Here is a 22827-nt window from a genome sequence, read left to right on the forward strand (position 1 = left end):
TTTCCTTTATATAAATATCCCCATAACATGAACATTAAATGAAAGAAACCGGTATTCAAGGCACCATCAGTAGACTATATTTTCTATTTTAGCAAAAGTGGGCTAAATTTACTTCAAAGAAAAAACAATAATAGCAATTTTCTATCATCCACTCAACTGAAATATTTTTAAAATATAATTGGATTGAAATACAAAAAAATAAAGTGCAAAAATCTATTAATCAAAAACAACACTTTGTTTAAGGAGAAGTAACATGCAGTGAAAACAAATATTAAATTTTAACTTTTAAACTTGAACTGAGTAAAAACTCTAAATATGTGATTGCACAGTAATGTTCACTTGTTTGAGGTTGAGGGTGATACTTGGTGGTGTCCCATCTTTTCCACAAGTTCATCAATGTTCGGGGTAAGGCTCTGAGCTGAAGAAATCCTCAGAATTGAGTGGAGGTGTTCAGCAGTAAGTCGACTTCTGTGTGATGTTTTGTTCAGGTTCATCAAAGAAAACAGTTGTTCACACAGGTATGTGCTGCCAAACATAGACAACGTTTGAGCAGCCTGGATGCGCAGCTGGGGCATTGTGCCGGGGAGGAAACGGGCGAACTCCGCAGCACCCACTGCCGCATATTTTGCCCTCAGTGCATCATTGCATTGGAGGTCAATCAACTCCATTTGGAGGTTTGGTGGTGAGCTTTCCACGTCAACAGCAAATGGGTTACCGAGCAGTTCCAACCTGCTTTTTTGTGCTTCAAAGTCAGCAAATCGGCGTCGAAAGTCAGCGGCAAGCATACCTATTTTATCAGCCAACTGTGTGCTCGGGAACGCACTGGTAGAGAGCTTCTCTTTCATGGTCTGGCAGCTGGGAAAGTGGCTCAAATTTTCTTTCCGCATCTGCGTCTCCCACAGAGTCAGTTTGGTTTTAAATGCCTTCACTGTACTGTACATATCAGAGATGACACGATCCCGACCCTGCAGCTGCAAGTTTATTGCATTCAGATGACTCGTAATGTCACACAGAAAAGCCATTTCACACAGAAACATTTCGTCTCGGAGTTGTGTTGTGTCTTTCCCTTTGCTGTCCAAGAACAGACAAATCTCCTCACGAAGCTCGAAACATCTTTGAAGCACCTTTCCCTGGCTTAGCCATCGCACCTCTGTGTGATAAGGCAAATCACCATGCTCCGTTTCTAACTCCGTCAGAAATGCCTTGAACTGGCGGTGATTCAAACCTTTGGCTCTGATAAAGTTAACTGTGCGCGTGATGATGCTCATTACATGCTCCATTTTCAAGGCTTTACCGCACAACGCTTCCTGGTGTATGATACAATGATAAGCTGTCAGCTCACCTGTCGCGTTTTCCTCTTGCATCTTTTCCCGTATCTTCGCCACCAGTCCGCTCCTGTGTCCACACATCGCAGGTGCTCCGTCGGTTGTCAAACCCACGAGTTTTTCCCAAGGCAGCTCCATCTCATTTACACATCTTGACACCTCTTCATACAAATCATGCCCCGTAGTTGTGCCATGCATAGGACGTAAAGCCAAAAACTCCTCTGTCACGCTTAGGTTGGAGTCCACTCCGCGGATGAAAATTGACAACTGGGCAATGTCAGAAATGTCGGTGCTCTCATCCACAGCCAAGGAATATGCAATAAAATCTTTTCCCTTTTTCACAAGCTGCTCTTTTAGATTGATGGACAACTGGTCTACTCTCTCGGCAATGGTGTTTCTGCTCAGACTCACATTTAAAAAGAGTTGCCTTTTTTCTGGGCAAACTTCGTCACAAACTTTAATCATGCAGTTTTTGATGAAATCCCCCTCCGTAAATGGCCGGGCTGATTTAGCGATCTCTTCTGCCAAAATAAAACTGGCCTTGACAGCAGCCTGGCCTTGTGATTTGGCTTTTTTGAACAGAGCCTGTCGAGATTTGAGGCCTCGTTTTAATTCCTCTGCCTTTTGTAGCCTTTGTTCCATGTCCATATTCTTGTTTTTGTCCGCGTGTTTCGTTTCATAATGTCGTCTCAGATTATACTCTTTCAGTACCGCCACACTTTCTCCACACAGAAGACACACAGGTTTTCCAGCTACCTTCGTGAACATATACTCCGACTCCCACCTTGTTTGAAACCCCCGGTTCTCAGTATCCACCTTCCGTTTTGCCATTTTTGATGGGTATCTGAAAGTTAATTTTACTGTGATGCTGACGACTGCTGTGCCAATAAATATTGAAATGAAGCAGCCTACTGCTCGGTGCGTCACCTTTGCATTGTGGGAAATGTAGTATTGGTGCGTGTAAAAGATCTGCGGGCTGCCGGCTTGCTGCGGGCCGGTTCTAATAATAAATCAAGATCATCCCAGGGGCCGTAAAAAACCTTCTTGCGGGCCGGATGTGGCCCGCGGGCCTTGACTCTGACATATGTGCTTTAGCATATCGCAAGCAGCAGGGCCAGAGAAATATATTTATTTACAGTGCCTTCGGAAAGAATTCAGACCTCTTGACTTTTTCCACATTTTGTTACGTTACAGCATATTCTAAAATTGATTAAATACATTGTTTTCTTCATCAATCTACACACAATACCCCATAATGACAAAGCGAAAACAGGTTTTTACACATTTTTGCAAATGTATAAAAAACACCAAACAGAAATACCTTTTATATACATGTATACACTGGTCAAAAAAATAAAGGGAACACTAAAATAACACATCCTAGATCTGAATGAATTAAATATTCTTATTAAATACTTTTTTCTTTACATAGTTGAATGTGCTGACAACAAAATCACACAAAAATGATCAAGGGAAATCAAATTTATCAACCCATGGAGGTCTGGATTTGGAGTCACACTCAAAATTAAAGTGGAAAACCACACTACAGGCTGATCCAACTTTGATGTAATGTCCTTAAAACAAGGCAAAATGAGGCTCAGTAGTGTGTGTGGCCTCCACGTGCCTGTATGACCTCCCTACAATGCCTGGGCATGCTCCTGATGAGGTGGCGGATGGTCTCCTGAGGGATCTCCTCCCAGACCTGGACTAAAGCATCCGCCAACTCCTGGACAGTCTGTGTTGCAACGTGTCGTTGGTGGATGGAGCGAGACATGATGTCCCAGATGTGCTCAATAGGATTCAGGTCTGGGGAACGGGTGGTCCATAGCATCAATGCCTTCCTCTTGCAGGAACTGCTGACAGACTCCAGCCACATGAGGTCTAGCATTGTCTTGCATTAGGAGGAACCCAGGGCCAACCGCACCAGCATATGGTCTCACAAGGGGTCTGAGGATCTCATCTCGGTACCTAATGGCAGTCAGGCTACCTCTGGCGAGCACATGGAGGGCTGTGCGGCCCCCCAAAGAAATGCCACCCCACACCATGACTGACCCACCGCCAAACCGGTCATGCTGGAGGATGTTTTCATCTGCTTTCATCTGTGAAGAGCACAGGGCGCCAGTGGCGAATTTGCCAATCTTGGTGTTCTCTGGCAAATGCCAAACGTCCTGCACGGTGTTGGGCTGTAAGCACAACCCCCACCTGTGGACGTCGGGCCCTCATACCACCCTCATGGAGTCTCTTTCTGACCGTTTGAGCAGACACATGCACATTTGTGGCCTGCTGGAGGTCATTTTGCAGGGCTCTGGCAGTGCTCCTCCTGCTCCTCCTTGCACAAAGGCGGAGGTAGCGGTCCTGCTGCTGGGTTGTTGCCCTCCTACGGCCTCCTCCACGTCTCCTGATGTACTGGCCTGTCTCCTGGTAGCACCTCCATGCTCTGGACACTACGCTGACAGACACAGCAAACCTTCTTGCCACAGCTCGCATTGATGTGCCATTCTGGATGAGCTGCACTACCTGAGCCACTTGTGTGGGTTGTAGACTCCGTCTCATGCTACCACTAGAGTGAAAGCACTGCCAGCATTCAAAAGTGACCAAAACATCAGCCAGGAAGCATAGGAACTGAGAAGTGGTCTGTGGTCACCACCTGCAGAACCACTCCTTTATTGGGGGTGTCTTTCTAATTGCCTATAAGTTCTACGTGTTGTCTATTCCATTTGCACAACATCATGTGAAATGTATTGTCAATCAGTGTTGCTTCCTAAGTGGACAGTTTGATTTCACAGAAGTGTGATTGACTTGGAGTTACATTGTGTTGTTTAAGCGTTCCCTTTATTTTTTTGAGCAGTGTATATATAAGTATTCAGACCCTTTGCTATGAGACTCAAAGTGAGCTCAGATGCATCCTGTTTCCACTGATCATCCTTGAGATGTTTCTACAACTTGATTGGAGTCCACCTGTGGTAAATTCAATTGATTAGACATGATTTGAAAATGCACACAATTGTCTATGTGAGGCAGAGAAGGTTACCAAAAAATGTCTGCAGCATTGAAGATCCCCAAGAACATAGCGGCCTCCATCATTCATAAATGGAAGAAGACTCTTCCTAGAGCTGACCGCCTGGCCAAACTGAGCAATCTGGGGAGAAGGGTCTTGGTTAGGGAGGTGACCAAGAACCTGATGGTCACTGACAGAGCTCTAGAGTTCCTCTGTGGAAATGGGAGAACCTTCCAGAAGGACAACCATCTCTGCAGCACTCCAGCAATCAGGCCTTTATGGTAGAGTGACCAGACAGAAGCAACTCCTCAGTAAAAGGCACATGACAGCCTGCTTGGAGTTTTCCAAAAGCTACCTAAAGACTCTCAGACCATGAGAAACAAGATTCTCTGGTCTGATGAAACCAAGACTGAACTCTTTGGCCTGAATGCCAAGTGTCACGCCTGGAGGAAACCTGGTACCATACCTAAGGTGAAGCATGGTGGTGGCAGCATCATGCTGTGGGGATGTTTTTCAGCAGCATGAGCTGGGAGACTAGTCAGGATCGAGGCAAAGATGAAGGGAGCAAAGATCATTGATGAAAACCTGCTCCAGAGTGCTCAGGACCTCAGACTAGGGGCAAAGCTTCACCTTCCAACAGGACAACGACCCTAAGCAGACAGCCAAGACAACGCAGGAGTGGCTTTGGGACAAGTCTGAATGTTCTTGAGTGGCCCAGCTAGAGCCCGTACTTGAACCCGATCGAACATCTCTGGAGAGACCTGAAAATAGCTACAGGTGTGCCAAGCTTGTAGCGTCATACCCAAAAAGACTCGAGGCTATAATCACTGCAAAAGGTGCTTCAACAAAGTACTAAGAAAAGGGTCTGAACATTTTATTAATAAAAAATGTTGGCCAGCTCTGGCCAGCGCTGACAATATTTTTTTATGCAGTGGCATATTCATGGATGCCAAGGGAAGCCAGGCTTCCCAAAATATATGACCAATAGAAATATTAAAATGATAAAATAATTGATCTTTCGTCTCTCTATTTTTTCATAATTTGGCTGAATCTCACAAATTAGAGCGAGGAAATCATTTGTCCTCTGTCTCAGTATGAGTAGCCCATGTATCTGTCTGGACCAAAAGAGTATAACATGTTGTCGCTGTAGCATTTGATTGATTGATGCCAGCAAGAATTTGTCCTCCCTTGATAAAAAATGTATACAAAATAATTTGCCAATTAGCGTTGAGCTGAGCTCAACTGTGGGTTGTCCTGGTGCAGCAAAATGCCCCCCAAGGGAGGCTAGTTTGGATTTGGCTTCAGACCAATCAAATCACTCCCTAAGCAAAACATATTTTTCAGAAAAACATCTCTGTTTCTGGTCAGCTTGTATTGATGTCCTGCAGTAGCTAATTTGCTAAATTGTCCCTTTTCTAATCTATGGATGAAGATGGGGATTTGACTTAATTCTCTGTACAGGCCAACGATTATGACGCCAATTCTGATCTAACGATACATTTATATGTTGCGCCACTGGCCTGAGATTATTGAAGTTCAATATGTAGCCTAGATGTAGCCTAGTAGGCTCACGTTAGCTAGCTAGCTAACTTAACTGGATCATTGTTGTCCATGTGAGGAACTTCGGCTAGTAGCAAGCATTTGAGCTAGTTAGCCTATGACAACAAAAACTACAACGTCTACTGTATGACAGAGCCATAGGCCGTTTAGCCATTTACCGTGGACAGCCACAAGATATTTAGCAACATTGATTTGACTAAATTGTTTTTGGTATCTTTAAGTTTGTCTTCACTGTATTAAACTAAGCATGTATAACCTTGTTGATTTGTTTAAATGTTCAAGTTGAAATGGTGCTGGAATAGCGGAGGCAAGGGCTCCTGTTGTCTTTGTGCAGATTTGCGGTAACTCCTTGGTTCTAAATCAATAGCTGTTTAGTAAACTGTTCGAAAACTTGAACTTGCTTGACCATGCTGCAGGGGATATAACTGTTTGTTACATGCATTATTTGCTTCGCGGACTTCACCGGACAGATGCTACTCTCCGGTTTTGTGATGAAACAAACATAGGTGTAGTTGAATTTACTCCTCCACTGTGTGACTGTTGTCTTTTTGTTGTCACGTCCTTATTGTATATCACGGGGGTATGGACGAATGTGTTATAGAGCAAACAACGCAATTATCACAACATAGGTTGTAATATAGCTTTTTTACTCGCTTGGCTTCCTCAGTGATTTTACCCACGCACCACTACTGTTTTTATGAGGACATTGACTAATCCAAATCAGCTCCTGAACTAAAGTGTATTGAAATTAACAATCTAATTCGATCCTGCAAGTGCCGGCTGACAATATAGAGTCTGAGAACAGTATCATCTATCCTACAAGTGCCAGTAGAAAAGAGAGAGTGAGAAGGGTATCTATCCTGCATGCGCCAACATAGAGTGTGTGAGAAGGGTTTCAAGCCTTATGTCACACCAATAGGGACTCACAGTGATTGTCTGGGCTATGTAGCTGCAGGTATTGGATGTCCTTGCTGTGTAGCTGGGTGTTGAGCTTCTGTAGCGAGTTGTCTCTCTGTCTCAGAGCAGACTCCAGATCCACGATATGCTCCGCGTGCTTCTCCACTAGACTGGTCTAGGATCAGATACAGAAACACAAACAGATCTCATTGACAACAATATTCTGAGAATTTGGGTAAAGCAAATACAGATCTGGAATCAGACTAGTGGAAAGGTCCAATAAGACCAAAGGCTTATTAGTGTCCTGGTTAGTGTTTGATATATAGCATACATAATGGCAGGTCTAACATAGTTGAAATCTTAGACAATGTAAAGTAATTTTATAGGATCTCACATTTACTGTAAATTGTTCAGGGCTTGGCAGGCGATCTCTACAACCAACCTCTTTCGGACACTTGATCTAAAATCATTTGGAACACATGCAAAATGCTGAGACTGCAGTGTTGCTTTTCAATTTCAGATAAGATTTTCTTAGATTCGCTTTTTTTAAAGTAATCTTGGGCATCTCTGCTTCATTGGGCTTATAGTTGGCTCATAACCAGGTAGAACACAGGTTGGGGGTAGAACCATGGCCTCAATCATAAGAGACGCCCTACTGATATACTGTAGGGGTTTCTGAACAGCTACTTAAGGTTAAGTAAGGCTCTAGCCACCCTGTCGCCATTGTAGCTTAGAGCTCAATAAATTATAAATGTTCATAGAAAGTTAAGGTGAATATTTAAGATCATGATATGGATGTTAAAAAATCATTTTGGGAACATTTGGGAGCATGTTTCAGATTGAATGGATGGAGGGGGGGATGGAGGGATGGAGGGAGGAAGAACACGGATGGAATATTGGATGGATGGGAGGGTGGAGGGACGCAGGCATGGAGTTATGGGATGTCGGACCATTTTGTCCAGGTCTCTCTGGAGGTTGTTCTTCTCCATGTGGATCTTCTCATAGGCCTGGATCACATCCTCCAGCTGCTCCTGGAGCTCTTTCCTCTTCTGGAGCTGAGAGAGGGAGAGAGGGAAAGAGAGGTCGAGAACGAGAGAGACGGAAAGAGATAGAGAGAAAGATAGAGAGGGAAATGTAGAAACAGGAAAAAAGGTTGTCACCAGGACCATAAATACAAATTCCATCTAGACACAGATGCCCTAGAGCACACAAAAAACGATACATACCTTGGCCTAAACATCAGCGCCACAGGTAACTTCCACAAAGCTGTGAACGAGCTGAGAGACAAGGCAAGAAGGGACTTCTATGCCATCAAAAGGAACATAACATTGGAAATGCCAATTACGATCTGGCTAAAAATACTTTAATCAGTTCTAGAACCCATTGCCCTTTACGGTCTGGGGTCCGCTCACCAACTAAGAACTCACAAAATGGGACAAACACCAAATTGAGACTCTGCATGCAGAATTCGGCAAAAAAAATAATCAGTTTACAACGTAAAACACCAAATAATGCATGCAGAGCCGATACCCGCTAATGATCAAAATCCAGAAAAGAGCCATTAAATTCTACAACCACCTAAAAGGAAGCGATTCCCAAACCTTCCATAACAAAGCCATCACCTACAGAGAGATGAACCTGGAGAAGAGTCCCCAAAGTAATCTGGTCCTGGGGCACTGTTCACAAACACAAACATACCCCACAGAGCCCAAGGACAGCAACACAATTAGACGCAACCAAATAATGAGAAAACAAAAGATAATTACTTAATTGGAAAGAATTAACAAAGAATTAAGGAAATAATTGAGAATTAAAAACAGAGCAAACTAGAATGCTATTTGGCCCTAAACAGAGAGTACACAGTGGCAGAATACCTGACCACTGTGACTGACCCACTGTGACTGACACAAACTTAAGGACAGCTTTGATTATGCACAGACTATTATTTGTATTTCTATGTTTTGGCCGGGTAGGGTTCTCAATCAGGGACAGCTGTCTATCGTTGTCTCTGATTGAGATCCATACTTAGGTAGCCCTTTTTCCCACCTGTCTTTGTGGGAAGTTGACTTTTGTTTATGGTACATAGCCTGTAGCTTCACAATTGTTTTGTTGGCGTCATTTAAAAAAAATAAAAAATAAATGTGCGCTAACCACGCTGCACCTTGGTCCACTTCCTTCAACAACCGTGACACAGGCTATGTGCACACTACCCACAAAATGAGGTGGAAACTGAGCTGCACTTCCTAACCTGCCAAATGTATGACCATCTTAGAGACACACATTTCCCTCAGATTACACAGATCCACAAAGTATTTGAAAACAAACCCAACTTTGATGAACTCCCATATTTACTGTGTGAAATACCACAGTGTGCCATCACAGCAGTAAGATTTGTGACCTGTTGCCACAAGAAAAGGGCAACCAGGGAAGAACAAACACCATTGTAAATACAACCAATATTTAAGTTTATTTATTTTCCTTTTGTACTTTAACTATTTGCACATCGTCACAACACTGTATATGACATTTGAAATGTCTTTATTCTTTTGGCATTTCTGTGAGTGTAATGCTTACTGTTCATTTTTATTGTTTATTTCACTTTTGTTTGTCATCTATTTCACTTGCTTTGGCAATGTTAACATATGTTTCCCATGCCAATAAAGCCCTTGAATTGAATTGACAGAGAAAGAAAGTAAGACAAGGAATTAAATGATCGAAGAGCCAGTCCCAATTTCCTGTTTTCATTAATTTCACTGCTGGAACATCTTTTTAGAAACAAAATAAATAAACTTGTTCTATTATAGTTAGGTTTTTTTTTCATCTAATGCTTCTCTCAGTCTAAAGCCTGAAAAAATACTCCATAGTGATTCTCATGCAGGACACAACTAACTTCAGACAGTGCCTGTGTCTCCCAGACAGTCTAGACAGCCATTACATGTATTTCCATTCCAGCAATTACTTGTAATATTGAGACAAGAAAATTTGCAACAATAGTATCTTGATGACTTTCACACCCACAGATCAAGGCTCGTATTTATAAATCATCTCAGAGTAGAATCAGGCCCCGCTGTCCATATAATCATTTATTATTATTATCTAAAAGGCCAACCTGACACCCATATCAGCACCCCTACTCTGAGACTCTTTATGAACATGGGCCCTGTCTGATATCAAAGTCATGGACACTCAATACTGTAAATTATATCCAGTAATTTAAGTGGGAGACATGGTGGACAAATGGATAGATGACTGAGGAAGAAAACAAATGAATAATATGGAAATGAATGAGGGTTTGGGGGTCACTGGGGGAAACGCTGACAAAGAGAGGGGAACTGAAAGAAAATCAGAGAGAAAGAGGGAGAGAGAATGAGAGGGGATGAGTAGAGGACCAGAGAGAATGAGGGAGTGAGAGAAAGAGAGAGACAAAGTCACAAAAAAAGAGAGGGAAAGAGAGAAAGCAACTTAAGCAACTGAGAGATATGACAGTGCAAGATGCTTGAGCAGTGCAGAATTCAGCAGAAGCGTGTCTATGGTAACACATTGAAATCACGGCGAAGGTGAGCCAGGCAGTCAACATCGTGACTAAGAGCCAGGCAGTCAACATCGTGACAAAGAGGAGTGGAGACAGATTACACGTGAAGCAGACTCACTCGCTACCCTCCTGGCTGTGTGGATAGAAAACGTGGTTTGCTAGGTGGAAGCCACTGTTTCAGGTTGTCAGGGGAAGCAAATATTGCCTTGACTGTGTACGGGGCTTGCTCATTGAGGCGTGACACTAACAATCTTTATAAAGGTCTTTGTCAAAGCGCTCTGACCTTGTGTGTTCAAGGGACAAAGCGCATCCCTTGAAAATGTTCCCATAAACCATTTCCTCCCCCTCGCTCTTTTTTAATCACAGCTTCGTATTCTTCTTTCACACCACTCCCCCTCTCCTCACCTCTCCTGCCTCTCCTTCCTCCCTCTCAACAATACACAAAGTGATATATAAATTGTTCAGGGAAGAATAGAGTAGTTCTTTCATTTTATAGCTAGCTATAGCAATGTTTAGACTGTGTACTTGCTAACAGAGGTACGTTTTTCACAGTACTCATCATCCTATGATTTTACATGCCACGGGAAGGAAATGATAGATACTGCACATTGTGGGTGGGATTAAATGAAGCCCCAGGTGTTTTCTCACTCTCACCTCGTGGGTGAGGGTGCTGACTTTCTGCTGCAGGTTGCCGTTCTCTGACTGCAGTAGAGTTGTCTCCTTGGACTCAAAGCTGCAGTAGGAGTTCCTGTCCTCCCCAAACTCACTGATCATAGGGAACTGGAGAGGGAGAGAGGAGCATAACATTATTTATAATTCGTACGATACAGGTCTTGTCATGTAACTTTTTTCCCCACACATTCTCCATACATAACAGTATACAATAATCTTTCAATCTTGTTAGACATTACTCTTATAACTCCTATATTGTTTGAGAAATACAGAGAAAAACAGCGCACCGAGCAACAGCATAGAGTGAGTTGAGCATCTGTTTACTTGGGGAAACTCATGGTCCAAACACACCAGGACAGTCGTGAAGAGGGCACGACAATGCCTATTCCCCCTCAAGAGACTGAAAAGATTTGACATGGATCCTCAGATCCTCAAAAAGGTATACAGCTGCACCATCGAGAGCATCCTGACTGGTTGCATCACTGCCTGGTATGGCAACTGCTCGGCCTCCGACTGCAAGGCGCTTCAGAGGGTAGTGCGAATGGCCCAGTAGATCACTGAGGCCAAGCTTCCTGCCATCCAGGACCTCAATACCAGGCGGTGTCAGAAGAAGGCCCTAAATATTGTCATAGACTCCAGCCATCCTAGTCTTAGACTGTTCTCTCTGCTACCACAAGTGGTACCAGAGTGCCAAGTCCGGGTCCAAAAGGTTTCTTAACAGCTTCTACCCTCAAGCCATAAGACTGCTGAACAGCTAATCAAATGGCTACCCGGACTATTTGCATTGACCCCCCCTACACACTTTTTTTTCTTCTTCTTATTATTTTTTCTCATTATTATTATAGATTTTTGGGGGTATAAATATTTACGCTGCTGCTACTTGCTGTTTATTATCTATGCAGTCACTTTACCCCTACCTACATTTACATATTACCTAAATTACCTAGACTAACCTGTACCCCTGCACATTGACTTGGTACCGGCCTCGTTATTGTTATTTTATTGTTACTTAAAAAAAAAAATGTACATTCATTTATTTAGTAAATATTTTCTTAACTATATTTTCTTAAAGCTGCATTGTTGGTTAATTAAGGGCTTGTAAAGTAAGCATTTCATGGTAAGTGTAAAAACGGCCAGCTCATCTCCTTTCCAAGACCCCAACTTTCTTTTGGTTTTCCTATTAGCCAATCAGTTCTTCATTGCAGATGCCAGACTGTGCCTTTTATTTTTTTCCGGGACTTAGCATTATGCCCGATCAGACAGGGCCTCAGGCAGTCTGTAGTGTCCATTCTGATAACCAACCTGATTAGCTTGTGTACTCCCGCTAGCATTAGCATTAGCATTGTCATCCAGAATGCATGACTATTTAGCATGCTTATTAGCGATTAGCATTTGTTAGCATTTGTCTGTGGTCCTAGGCTATTTTTGGTTGGAGATAGATCATGCTTATTATGTTTTATAATGTTTAGATATTTCTATATTGCTCTATTGTTCTTTGTGCATCCACCATGTGTTTGGGTTCACATAGCCTATTTAGTTGTTGACATGCAAATAAGCATCTTTTTCCATACTGTGCTATAGCCTAAGTTCTCCACAATTAAAATCGAATCAAATTTTATTTTTTTTCTAATCAAAGTTCAATGTAAATAGTCCGGGTGGCCATTTGTTTAGTTTAGTTGTTCAGCAGTCTTATGGCTTGGGGGTAGAAGCTGTTAAAGAGCCTTTTGTTCCTAGACTTGGCGCTCCTGTACCGCTAGCCGCACGGTAGCAGAGAGAACAGTCTATGACTAGGATGGCTGGAGTCTTTGACAATTTTTTGGACTTTCCTCTGACACCGCCTAACATACGCTAACCCCATTCTGTACTTGTGCGCAACCGCAACATTCAAACAAGTCTGCAAAGAAAACTAATGGGACTGTAGCGACTGTTAAGACATCAAAATCTGAGGTGTGAACTATGTTTCTATTCAAGTGTTGATTGGCATGGTAATGGCTCTATAGTATCGGAGAAAAGTTGAAAAAACTGACCCCTCCGACGCTGTACATTACACCGTGACGTGCCATGGCGTAACTTACAGCACATATAAAGGCACTAATTCTGTCTTACAGCCTCTCTCCACTAGGTGTAGCACTTCTCTCACCGTTTAAAAACAAGAATGGGACAGGGACAGGGTAAGGGGGAATACCTAGTCATTTTTTGCATCATCACTGCAAGCTATCATGACTCTCAAAAGCCGCTGTTTACTTCTGAAGATCACTTTAGCACCGCCCTAAAAATCTGATTCAAATTTGACACAAACCTTCAAATAGGTATTTAATGACACATTATATAAACTCTTTATAGTGTTTTATTTGCATTTTAGAGACGATAAGGTGATAAGTTGGACAGATCGAGTGAAAAAAGCCGTTCCCCCACACGACATCTCTCCTTCTCACTATCACGCAATAGGTTTAGCTTCCCCACCCGCCATTTAAAAAAAGACCCGACGGAGCTCATTGCCTTCTTCAATCATGCAGAGTTGGGCATCATGAAGGACTAGTCATTGATTTTGTTGGAAAGGAGAGAAATTGTGTTTTACAATGGTATTGATATTACAGTTGATCTGGAAGTATTACGTTTTTTGGGCGCTAAAATAAGGTCAATTGTACGGACCAGCACGATGTACAAAAGTGACTTAGTTTACGTTAGTATATAGGTCCTGAATGTCAGGAAGCTTGGATCCAATGATGTACCGGGACGTATGCACTACCCTCTGTCGCGCCTTACAGTCAGATGCCAAGGCGGTGATGCAACCGGTCAGGATGCTCTCGATGGTGCAGCTATAGAAACTTTTGAGGATCTGGGGACCCATGCCAAATCGTTTCAGTCTCATAACAATTGGTAATCTGCATTTTTGGATGCTGATTATGGCCGATTACATTGCATTCCATGAGGAAACTGCGTGGCAGGCTGACTACATGTTACGCGAGTGCAGCAAGCAGCCAAGGCAAGTTGCTAGCTAGCATTAAACTTATCTTATAAAAAACAATCAATCTTCACATAATCACTAGTTAACTACATATACACTGTAGTTGATGATATTACTAGGTTAACTAGCTTGTCCTGCATTGCATATAATCAATGTGGTGCCAGTTACTTTATCATCGAATCACAGCCTACTTCACCAAACGGGTGATGATTTAACAAAGGCACATTCACGAAAAAAGCACAATCGCTGCACGAATGTACCTAACCATAAACAACTTTTACTTTTCTTAATATCAATACACAGAAGTATATATTTTTTAAACCTGCATATTTAGTTAAAATAAATTCAGGGTCAGGGTATATGCAACAGTTTGGGCCGCCCGGCTCGTTGCGAACTAATTTGACAGAACGTTCCATAATTATGACATAACATTGAAAGTTGTGCAATGTAACAGATATATTTAGACTTAGGGTTGCCAACCGTTTGATAAAATACGTAACTGTTCCGTATTTCACTGAAAGAATAAATGTTTTGTTTTCGAAATGATTGTTTCTGGATTTGACCATATTAATGACCAAAGGCTCGTATTTCTGTGTTTGTTGTATTATAATTAAGTCTATGATTTGATATTTGATAGAGCAGTCTGACTGAGCGGTGGTAGGCAGCAGCAGGCTTGTAAGTATTCATTCAAACTTTACTGCATTTGCCAGAAGCTCTTAGCAATGCTTGATCACAGCGCTGTTTATGAATTCAAACCAATCAACTCCTGAGATTAGGCTGGCAATACTAAAGTGCCTTTTAAAACATCCAATAGTTAAAGGTATTTGAAATACAAATGGTATAGAGAGAAATAGTCGACGAGTCATAATTCCTATAATAACTGCAACCTAATATTTATTTACTGGGAATATTGAAGAACTGTGATTATTGAACCACCAGATTTCATATGTTCTGAGTAAGGAACTTAAAAGTTAGCTATTTTACATGGCACATTTTGCACTTTTACTTTCTTCTCCAACACTGTGTTTTTGCATTATTTAAACCAAATTGAGCGTGCTTCATTATTTATTTCAGACTACATAGATTTTATTTATGAATTATATTAAGTTAAAATAAGTGTTCATTTTTGTAATTGTCATTATTTCAAATATATATATGTATATAAAAATCGACCGATTTAATCGGTATCAGCTGTTTTTGGTCATCCAATAATTGGTTTCGGTATCGGCATTGAAAAATCATAATCGGTCGACCTCTAGTTTGGACCATGAGAGTTTGTTGGTGATGTGGACACCAAGGAACTTGAAACTCTCGACCCACTCCACTTCAGTCCCGTCGATGTTAATAGGGGCCTGTTCTGCCCTCCTTTTCCTACAGTCCACGATCAGCTCAATTTGTCTTGCTCACATTTTGAGTGAGAGGTTGTTGTCCTGGCACCACACTGCCAGGACTCTGATCTCCTACCTATAGGCTGTCTCATCGTTGTCGGTGATCAGGCCTACCACTTGTGTCGTCAGCAAACTTAATGATGGTGTTGGAGTCGTGCTTGGCCATGCAGTCGTGGGTGAACAGGGAGTACAAGAGGGGACTAAGCATGTACCCCTGAGAGGCCCCAGTGTTGAGGATCAGCGTGGCAGATGTGTTGCTGCCTACCCTTACCACCTGGGGGCGGCCCTTCAGGAAGTCCAGGATCCAGTTGCAGAGGGAGGTGTTTAGTCCCAGGGTCCTTAGCTTAGTGATGAGCTCTGTGGGTACTGAGGTGTAGAATGCCGAGCTGCAGCCAATGAACAGCACTCTCACATAGGTGTTCCTTTTGTCCCGGTGGGAAAGGGCAGTGTGGAGCAGTGATTTAAAAAAGTACCCAGTAAAATCCTACTTGAGTAAGAGTCCAAAAGTAATTGGTTTTAAATAATTTCAAAAGTAAATGTAATAGCAAAAATGTACTTAAGTATCATAAGTAAATGTATTAATAATTTCAAATTCCTTATATTAAAGCAAGCCAGACAGCACGATTTTCTGGTTTTTTAAATTTATGGATAGCCAGGGGCACACTCCAACACTCAGACATAATTTACAGTCAAAGCATTTGTGTTTAGTGAGTCTGCCAGATCAGATGCAGTAGGGATGACCTATTGAATTATGTGTGTGAATTAGACAATTTTCCTGTCCTACTAAACATTCAAAATGTAACAAGTACTTTCGGGTGTCAGGTAAAATGTATGAGTAGAAATGACATTATGTTGTTTAGTATGTAATGGAGTAAAAGTTAAAATTGTTAAAAATATAAAGCACAGATCCCTCCCAAAACTACTTAATAAGTAGTACTTTAAAGTATTTTTACTTAAGTACTTTACACCACTTACACCACTGGAGTGCGATCCTTGCCAGCCAGTACGATCCACTTGGCCTCATTGTCCCATACACCACACAGGCCAAGGTTGTGGTCCAGAGGCTCTGGACCAAGAAAAGAGTGTAGGATGGCCCAGACTTACCTGAAGATTACATGAATCAATGCACCAATTTCCAGCTCCTTTCCAAAGAACAGAAAGAATCTTGGATCAAGACAAATGAAAGATGTTGGAAGTGTGGACGCGAACACCAAGCAGCTCAGTGTACTCTCAAGGCTGTGCAAGAAGTGCGAGAAGAAGCATCTTGAGATTGTCCATGAGGTCAACACTAGCCCGACTGCTACAACGAACGCTAGCACGAATGCGCCAACAGAGAGCATTTGCCTGGTGAGCTCCACGCAGGCTCTCTACGTTGATCGACCTTCCGGCAGCAACAAGGTGCTGCTAAAGATGATTTGAGTCATCTTGCAGAGCGGCCACAAGTCACTTGACACGTACGCCCTGTTGCACTATACTTCTACACGAAACAGCAGAGCAGCTAGCCCTCCAAGGCAATCAAGAGGACTTGGCACCTTGTACGGTGCGTCAAGATGTCAATCAACCATGGAGCTTCTGTGTCATTCTCTGTGGACCCTGTTACTCAACCAAACAGGTCCTGTGACATCCACAGAGCCTTCACAGCTGAAGAGTTGAGCCTTGCACCGCATACCTTCCCCGTCAAAACCCTTCAGAAAAGATATCGGCACCTCAAAGGCCTACCCCTCCAACCACTGGATCAGGTGCAGCCGTTACTGCTCATCAGATTAGACTATCCCCATCTAATCACTCCGGCAGAGCCAGTGCATTTGGGTCCTCCTGGCGGACCTGCCGCCATCAAGACTCAGCTCGGATGGACACTTCAAGGCCCTTTAAAGGTCCTGCAGCAAAGTCTTGCTCCACAACAGTGCCTTCATACATCCCGTATCTCTCCATCTGCAGAGCTCTTCAGGTATGTAGAGAAGCTCTGACAGTTGGATACGCTGCAGTACAGGAGTGAGAAGCTCGTCACACCGTCTAAACAAGATGGAGAAGACCGTCAGAGTCGAAGTTGACGGGGTTCAAAGGTACTCCACTCCTCTCTTAGAAGCTCCGAAGGAGGTAGTACTGGCTCATCTGCGAGGGACAGAGAAGCGTCTGTCCAAGCATCCAGACAAACCAGCAGTGTACAACGCAGAGGTTCACAAGCTGGTGGAGTCCGGCCACGTTAAGAAAGTATCTCCAGTAGCAGTCGAAGACTACCAAAGATGGTACATTCCTCATCATATGGTCCATCACAATGGGAAAAACAGAGTCATTTTCAACTGTTCCTTCAACTACAGGGGCAAAAGCTTGAACAAACAAATCTTTCCCGGAACTACCTTGGGAGCTACTCTGTTTGGAGTACTTCTCCGTTTCCGGGAACACTCTGTGGCCATCAGCAGTGACATAAAGGGCATGTTCCATCAAGTCCGCCTGCTACCCGAAGACCAACCTCTTCTCCGGTTTTTGTGGCAAGATCTAAACCATGATGATTAACCTGATGTCTGTGAGTGGCAGGTTCTTCCCTTTGGGATGACATGTAGCCCCTGCTGCACCATGTTTGCCCTTCAGAAGCATGTGTAAGACCACAGTGAGCCCGTAGAAGATGTGCGCTTTTCTGTAGAAACTCTGTTTCTATGTAGACAACTGTCTACAAAGCCTCCTCTTTGCAGATGAACCCAAGAAACTGGTGGACAAGCTGAAGCACCTTCTTGCTGGGGGAGGATTCGATCTATGCCAGTGGGCCAGCAACCTTCCAGCAGTCATTGAACACCTACCTCAAGGGTACAGGTCGGAGCAGTGAACTGTGGTTCACCCAGGATGGCGTGGAAGCCCAAGAGCACACCCTTGGATTATGATGGTAATATCTGTCTGACACTCTTGCCTACAAGTAAGGTCACATGGAGAAAGTTGAACCCACCATGCGCAACATTTATCAGATCCTTGCCAGCCAGTACGATCCACTTGGCCTCATTGTCCCATACACCACACAGGCCAAGGTTGTGGTCCAGAGGCTCTGGACCAAGAAAAGAGTGTAGGATGACCCAGACTTACCTGAAGATCTTCTCCAAGCGTGGCTTATTTGTGAGAAAAAACTTCCACAGCTGTCTCAGGTCACACTACCAAGGTGTTACATCAGCACCGACATGGATCTCCCAACGAGCAAAAGAAGTGTTCAAGTCTTCAATGATGCCTCAGAACGTGCATACGGTGCCATCGCGTACCTCTGTACTGAAGACACCAATGGACAGATCCAAGTGGTATTCCTTGCAGTAAGATCAAGAGTGGCCCCGAAATGACAACAGTCGATGCCAAGACTCGAGCGCTGCGCTGCACTCACTGGTGCCCAGCTGGCCGTGGTCATCAGAAAATAACTCACCCTGGATATCCATGAGGTCACGTACTGGTTGGATTCTACAACAGTCTTAACCTGGCTCCAGTCACACTCCTGCAGGTACAAAGTATTTGTAGGCACAAGAGTCACAGAAATACAGGAGCTCACGGACCCCCAGGCCTGGCATTGCGTGGACACAGAGAAATCCGGATGACGATATCACACGCGGCAAGATGCTGTCTCAGCTTTCAGAACACAACCGTTGGAGTCAAGGTCTTCCATTCCTGTGGCAGGTCCAGTCATCCTGCCGAGAAGACCAAGTACTTCCTGACAAAGCAAAGGAGCTGCGGAAGCCTACCTTCTGTGGACTCCTGTCAGCGGACTTCACGTTGTCTCTCTGTGATGTTGCCCAGTTCAACACTTTCCATGAGCTGGTGGAAGCCACAGTGCAGTTGCTACACGGGGTGGCCAGTAGTGGAGACAGCCCTTCAGTCGATGATTTCAAGCAAGCAGAACTTGAAGTACTCAGACATGCTCAGTCTGAGAGTTTCCAAGAAGACCTCTCCCTACTAGTGGCAGGGAAGCCAATCCCTCCGAGCAGCCATCTGGTGAAGCTGGCCCCGGAGTATGACAATGACACCAGACTGATTCCATGTTGGAGATTGCCTTTGGAGGAGGTTCTGGACCCAGGTCATCCACTCACCAGGTTGTAGATCAAGAAATATGATGAGCAGCTGAGGCACCCGGGACCAGAGAGGGTGTTTGCTGAGTTACGTCAAAGGTTCTGGATTCTGAGAGGGATAAATAAACTACAACAGGTGGTCTACCCAGAGTCTGAACTGCTCAGTCGCAAAAAATGGAGACACAGCCAGGTTCTAGCCCACCATTTCTGGCACTGCTTCACACGGAACTACTTACCTGCACTTCAAGGCCGCCATAAGTGGCACAAGGATAAGGAAGACCTTGCAGTTTGGACAGTTATGATGATCGTGGGTGATCAGTCTCCTAGGGCACTCTGGCAAGTTGGAACTGTCAAGGAAGTTATCCCTGGAGCAGATGGTAAAATGAGGACAGCAGAGATCCAAGTCAAGGACAGAAACTACGTCAGGCATGTTGCTCGACTCATCCAGCTACCCACCCTTCCTCAAGAAGCTACTGACCCTTAGCTGGCTTGTCAGTTGAAGCAAATATGTATAACACATTTGCGTGTGGCTGTAAAAACGGCCAGCTCATCTCTTTTCCAAGACCCCAACTTTCTTTTGGTTTTCCTATTGAAATAAGGTCACGCCAATCATTATAATTTTATTAGCCTATCGGCATCTTTTTTTTCCCGGAACTTAGCATAATACCCGACCAGGCAGTCTGTAGTTTCCATTCTGATGACCAACCGGTTTTTCTCTCCTGCTTATTCTACTGCCTTTGAAGAAATTGCTTTTTAAAAATGTTTTTATTGTGCGTGCACCTCAATGTAAGTGCCAAAATCCTGATGTCTTGTTGTTTGGAGCTAAATAGTGTCTGTTTTAAATATGTACTATTTGTGTAAACTTGCTAGCTAGCTAGCTAGCTTGCATACTCCCGCTAGCATTATCATTGTCATCCGGAATGCATGACTATTTAGCATGCTTATTAGCGATTAGCGATTTGGTTGTAGATGTGTTTTATAATGTGTAGATATTTCTACATTGCTCTATTGTTCTTTGTGCATCTAGCATGTGTTTGAGTCCACATAGTCTGTTTAAATGTTGACATGCAAATAGGCAAATTTTCCCATACTATGCTATAGCCTAAGTTCTCCTCTTTTCTTTACAGAACCACAATTAGTATCAGAGAGAGTGGTGTTGTATATGTGTGTGTGGATCTTCTGAACAGAACACAATGTGGTGGTTGCTACCGGCCAAAAATCCAGCACCTAGATTTTTTATTCCTTTTTATTTGTCACGCCCTGACCTTAGAGATCCTTTTTATTCTCTATGTTTGGTTAGGTCAGGGTGTGACTCGGGTGGGAAAGTCTGTTTTCTATTTCTTTGTTTTTGGTGTCATCAATAAAATCACGATGTACGCCTACCACGCTGCGCCTTGGTCTCCTTCTCCCAACGAGAGCCGTTATATTATTGGTCCTTTTGAATTCATAAACAACCCATATTTTTCAGTATTCCTACAACTGTTGTATTCGGCACATGTGACAAATAACATTTGATTTGATTTGACTTCACACAAAGACGGAACAGCACACGTTATACAATATAACCAGAAATCACATGATCGTTTCCATCTTAAAGTGCCTAAATTTGACTGACTTAAATCATCCAATGATATTGATGTGAGGACCAAACAAATATTTTCCATTTAGAGAAACACCTCTTTCTACTTAGACTGAATTAGCAGAGTGTGTTGTAGCTCTGGAAGGAACTCTTCAGGGCCACACAGTCCTCACACTGTGAGACACCAGCCACTCTAAATCCTCTACTTGTCAGCCACCTTGCTCTTAGCCAGTCTTAAAGTTGGAGAACATTTTCCAACATTTTCATATCTGCTACTCAGATTCAGACCATTTATTAAATTTTGGAAAGACCAATCGCATTATCTTGCATGCGAACTGGTCAGCTATTAAATGTAGTATCTTTGTCTGTCACAAGAGACTAATTCAGTACTAACAAAATCAATACATTCATTTTTTGCGTGATTCAAACTGAACATACTGTTCCTTTAATAAATAATTTATAACCATTCCACTGAAATGCAACCTAGTGGCAAAGCTTTGAGTGCCAGCTGCTCTGTTATGGACAGGTGTGTTAGTGAGTGACTGAGCGTACACACATCTGGGGAGGCAGTACAGACAAAACAAGCAATCTGGAGGCCCGAGGGCACTCTCTTCATCACCCTCCCTCTCTCTTCTTCTCTTTCTCTCGCATGCCCTTCTCCCTCCATCCCTCTCTCTCGCAACTGTTTTCTCTCCTCTCTTTCATCTCATCTGTAGCGTTCTCGCCCACATTACAGTCACCCTGCCAGGTGGGACAGCTCAGAGAGTTCATCTGCTGCACCAGCTGTGTCCCTCTACACCACTACTCTGCTACTCCATGCACGTAGAGAGCATGGGTGGCACATCACTGACTCAGCACAATACAACCACTGATGAGATACAGAGACGCTCGTCCCTCACACACAACATGCAACAGTGTTAGTCGTCAATATAGGGAATATGGAAGCTAGATTAGCCAGTAAGTGAGACTTATTCCACTCCTCTAACTCCTATTACAAGAGTTTTTCCTTCCCAGAAAAATCTCAGACCTCTCTCTAACTAGAGTTTAGATTATTTCCTGGTCAAGTCACATGGTCAGGATCAGGAAAAGCTTATATGCCAATCGGCTCTTAGCCCTACCTTGATCTCGTAGATCTTGAGCTTCCTCTTGATGCCACTGTTCTCTCTCTCCAGGCCCGCGAGCCGTGTCTTGATGTCCTGGTAGGCGGTGATGAGGGCGAAGTGGGAGACGGAGTACATATCATCAGGGAGGGTTGAGGAGGACCAGCCCACGTCACCACAGCTGTCCTCCTTCAAGCCCTCGCCACCTTCCAGTAGCCTCAGCTCACCACCGAATAGAGATTCCATTGCTCAGAGCCTCAACCTGTCAGGATAGAACGAGACAGAGAGAGAGATGATTAGTATGAAGATACAGTATGTAGAAACACAGTGTGTGGTGTGGGGCCAAGAGTTTTTTTCCTGACCATATTTCCTGGAAAGGAACAGCTCTGGGCCCTAGTTATAGTCTGTGAAAGGGGTACGTGTCTCAGTCTTAAGGGCAATTGTGCAGCAGGAGACAAAGCAATATTTTTCCCATAATGCCCCTTCATCCTGGCATATGCTTCAAAATATATTAAAGTTAGGGGAGTTAGTGTCCTTGTCTGTTTTTAAGATTCTGATCGACAACACTGTTTGTGAAAGCTGCAGTTGTTTCTAATATTCAATTGTATCCGTAACTTGTGACACTGTCTTTTGTGTGTATTTTTTTTGTAATATTTCTATTTCCCTGTTTTGCCTTCTTGCCAGGTCGCCCTTTTTAACCTCAGTGGGTCCTACCTGGTTATATAAAGGTTAAATAAATACAAACATTTAAAGTTCAAGGTGCAAAATCTGGTG

At 43.4% G+C, this 22827-nt stretch overlaps 1 protein-coding gene across 1 annotated transcript in view; it reads right to left on the minus strand.

Annotated features, from left to right (window-relative positions):
- The window catches only part of LOC139377450 (TANK-binding kinase 1-binding protein 1-like), a 59087-nt gene extending 36776 nt beyond the window's left edge, over positions 1-22311 (minus strand). The window contains exons 1-4 of the mRNA XM_071120481.1: positions 22072-22311; positions 10967-11092; positions 7731-7835; positions 6811-6955 (exon numbers count right to left, since the gene is read on the minus strand). Of these exons, the coding sequence (XP_070976582.1) occupies positions 6811-6955; positions 7731-7835; positions 10967-11092; positions 22072-22299 (604 nt within the window). The 5' untranslated portion in view covers positions 22300-22311. The remainder of the gene's footprint in view (positions 1-6810; positions 6956-7730; positions 7836-10966; positions 11093-22071) is intronic.
- Positions 22312-22827: the final 516 nt, after the last annotated feature.

Source organism: Oncorhynchus clarkii, chromosome 20 (assembly GCF_045791955.1).
Source record: "Oncorhynchus clarkii lewisi isolate Uvic-CL-2024 chromosome 20, UVic_Ocla_1.0, whole genome shotgun sequence".
NCBI lineage: Eukaryota > Metazoa > Chordata > Actinopteri > Salmoniformes > Salmonidae > Oncorhynchus > Oncorhynchus clarkii.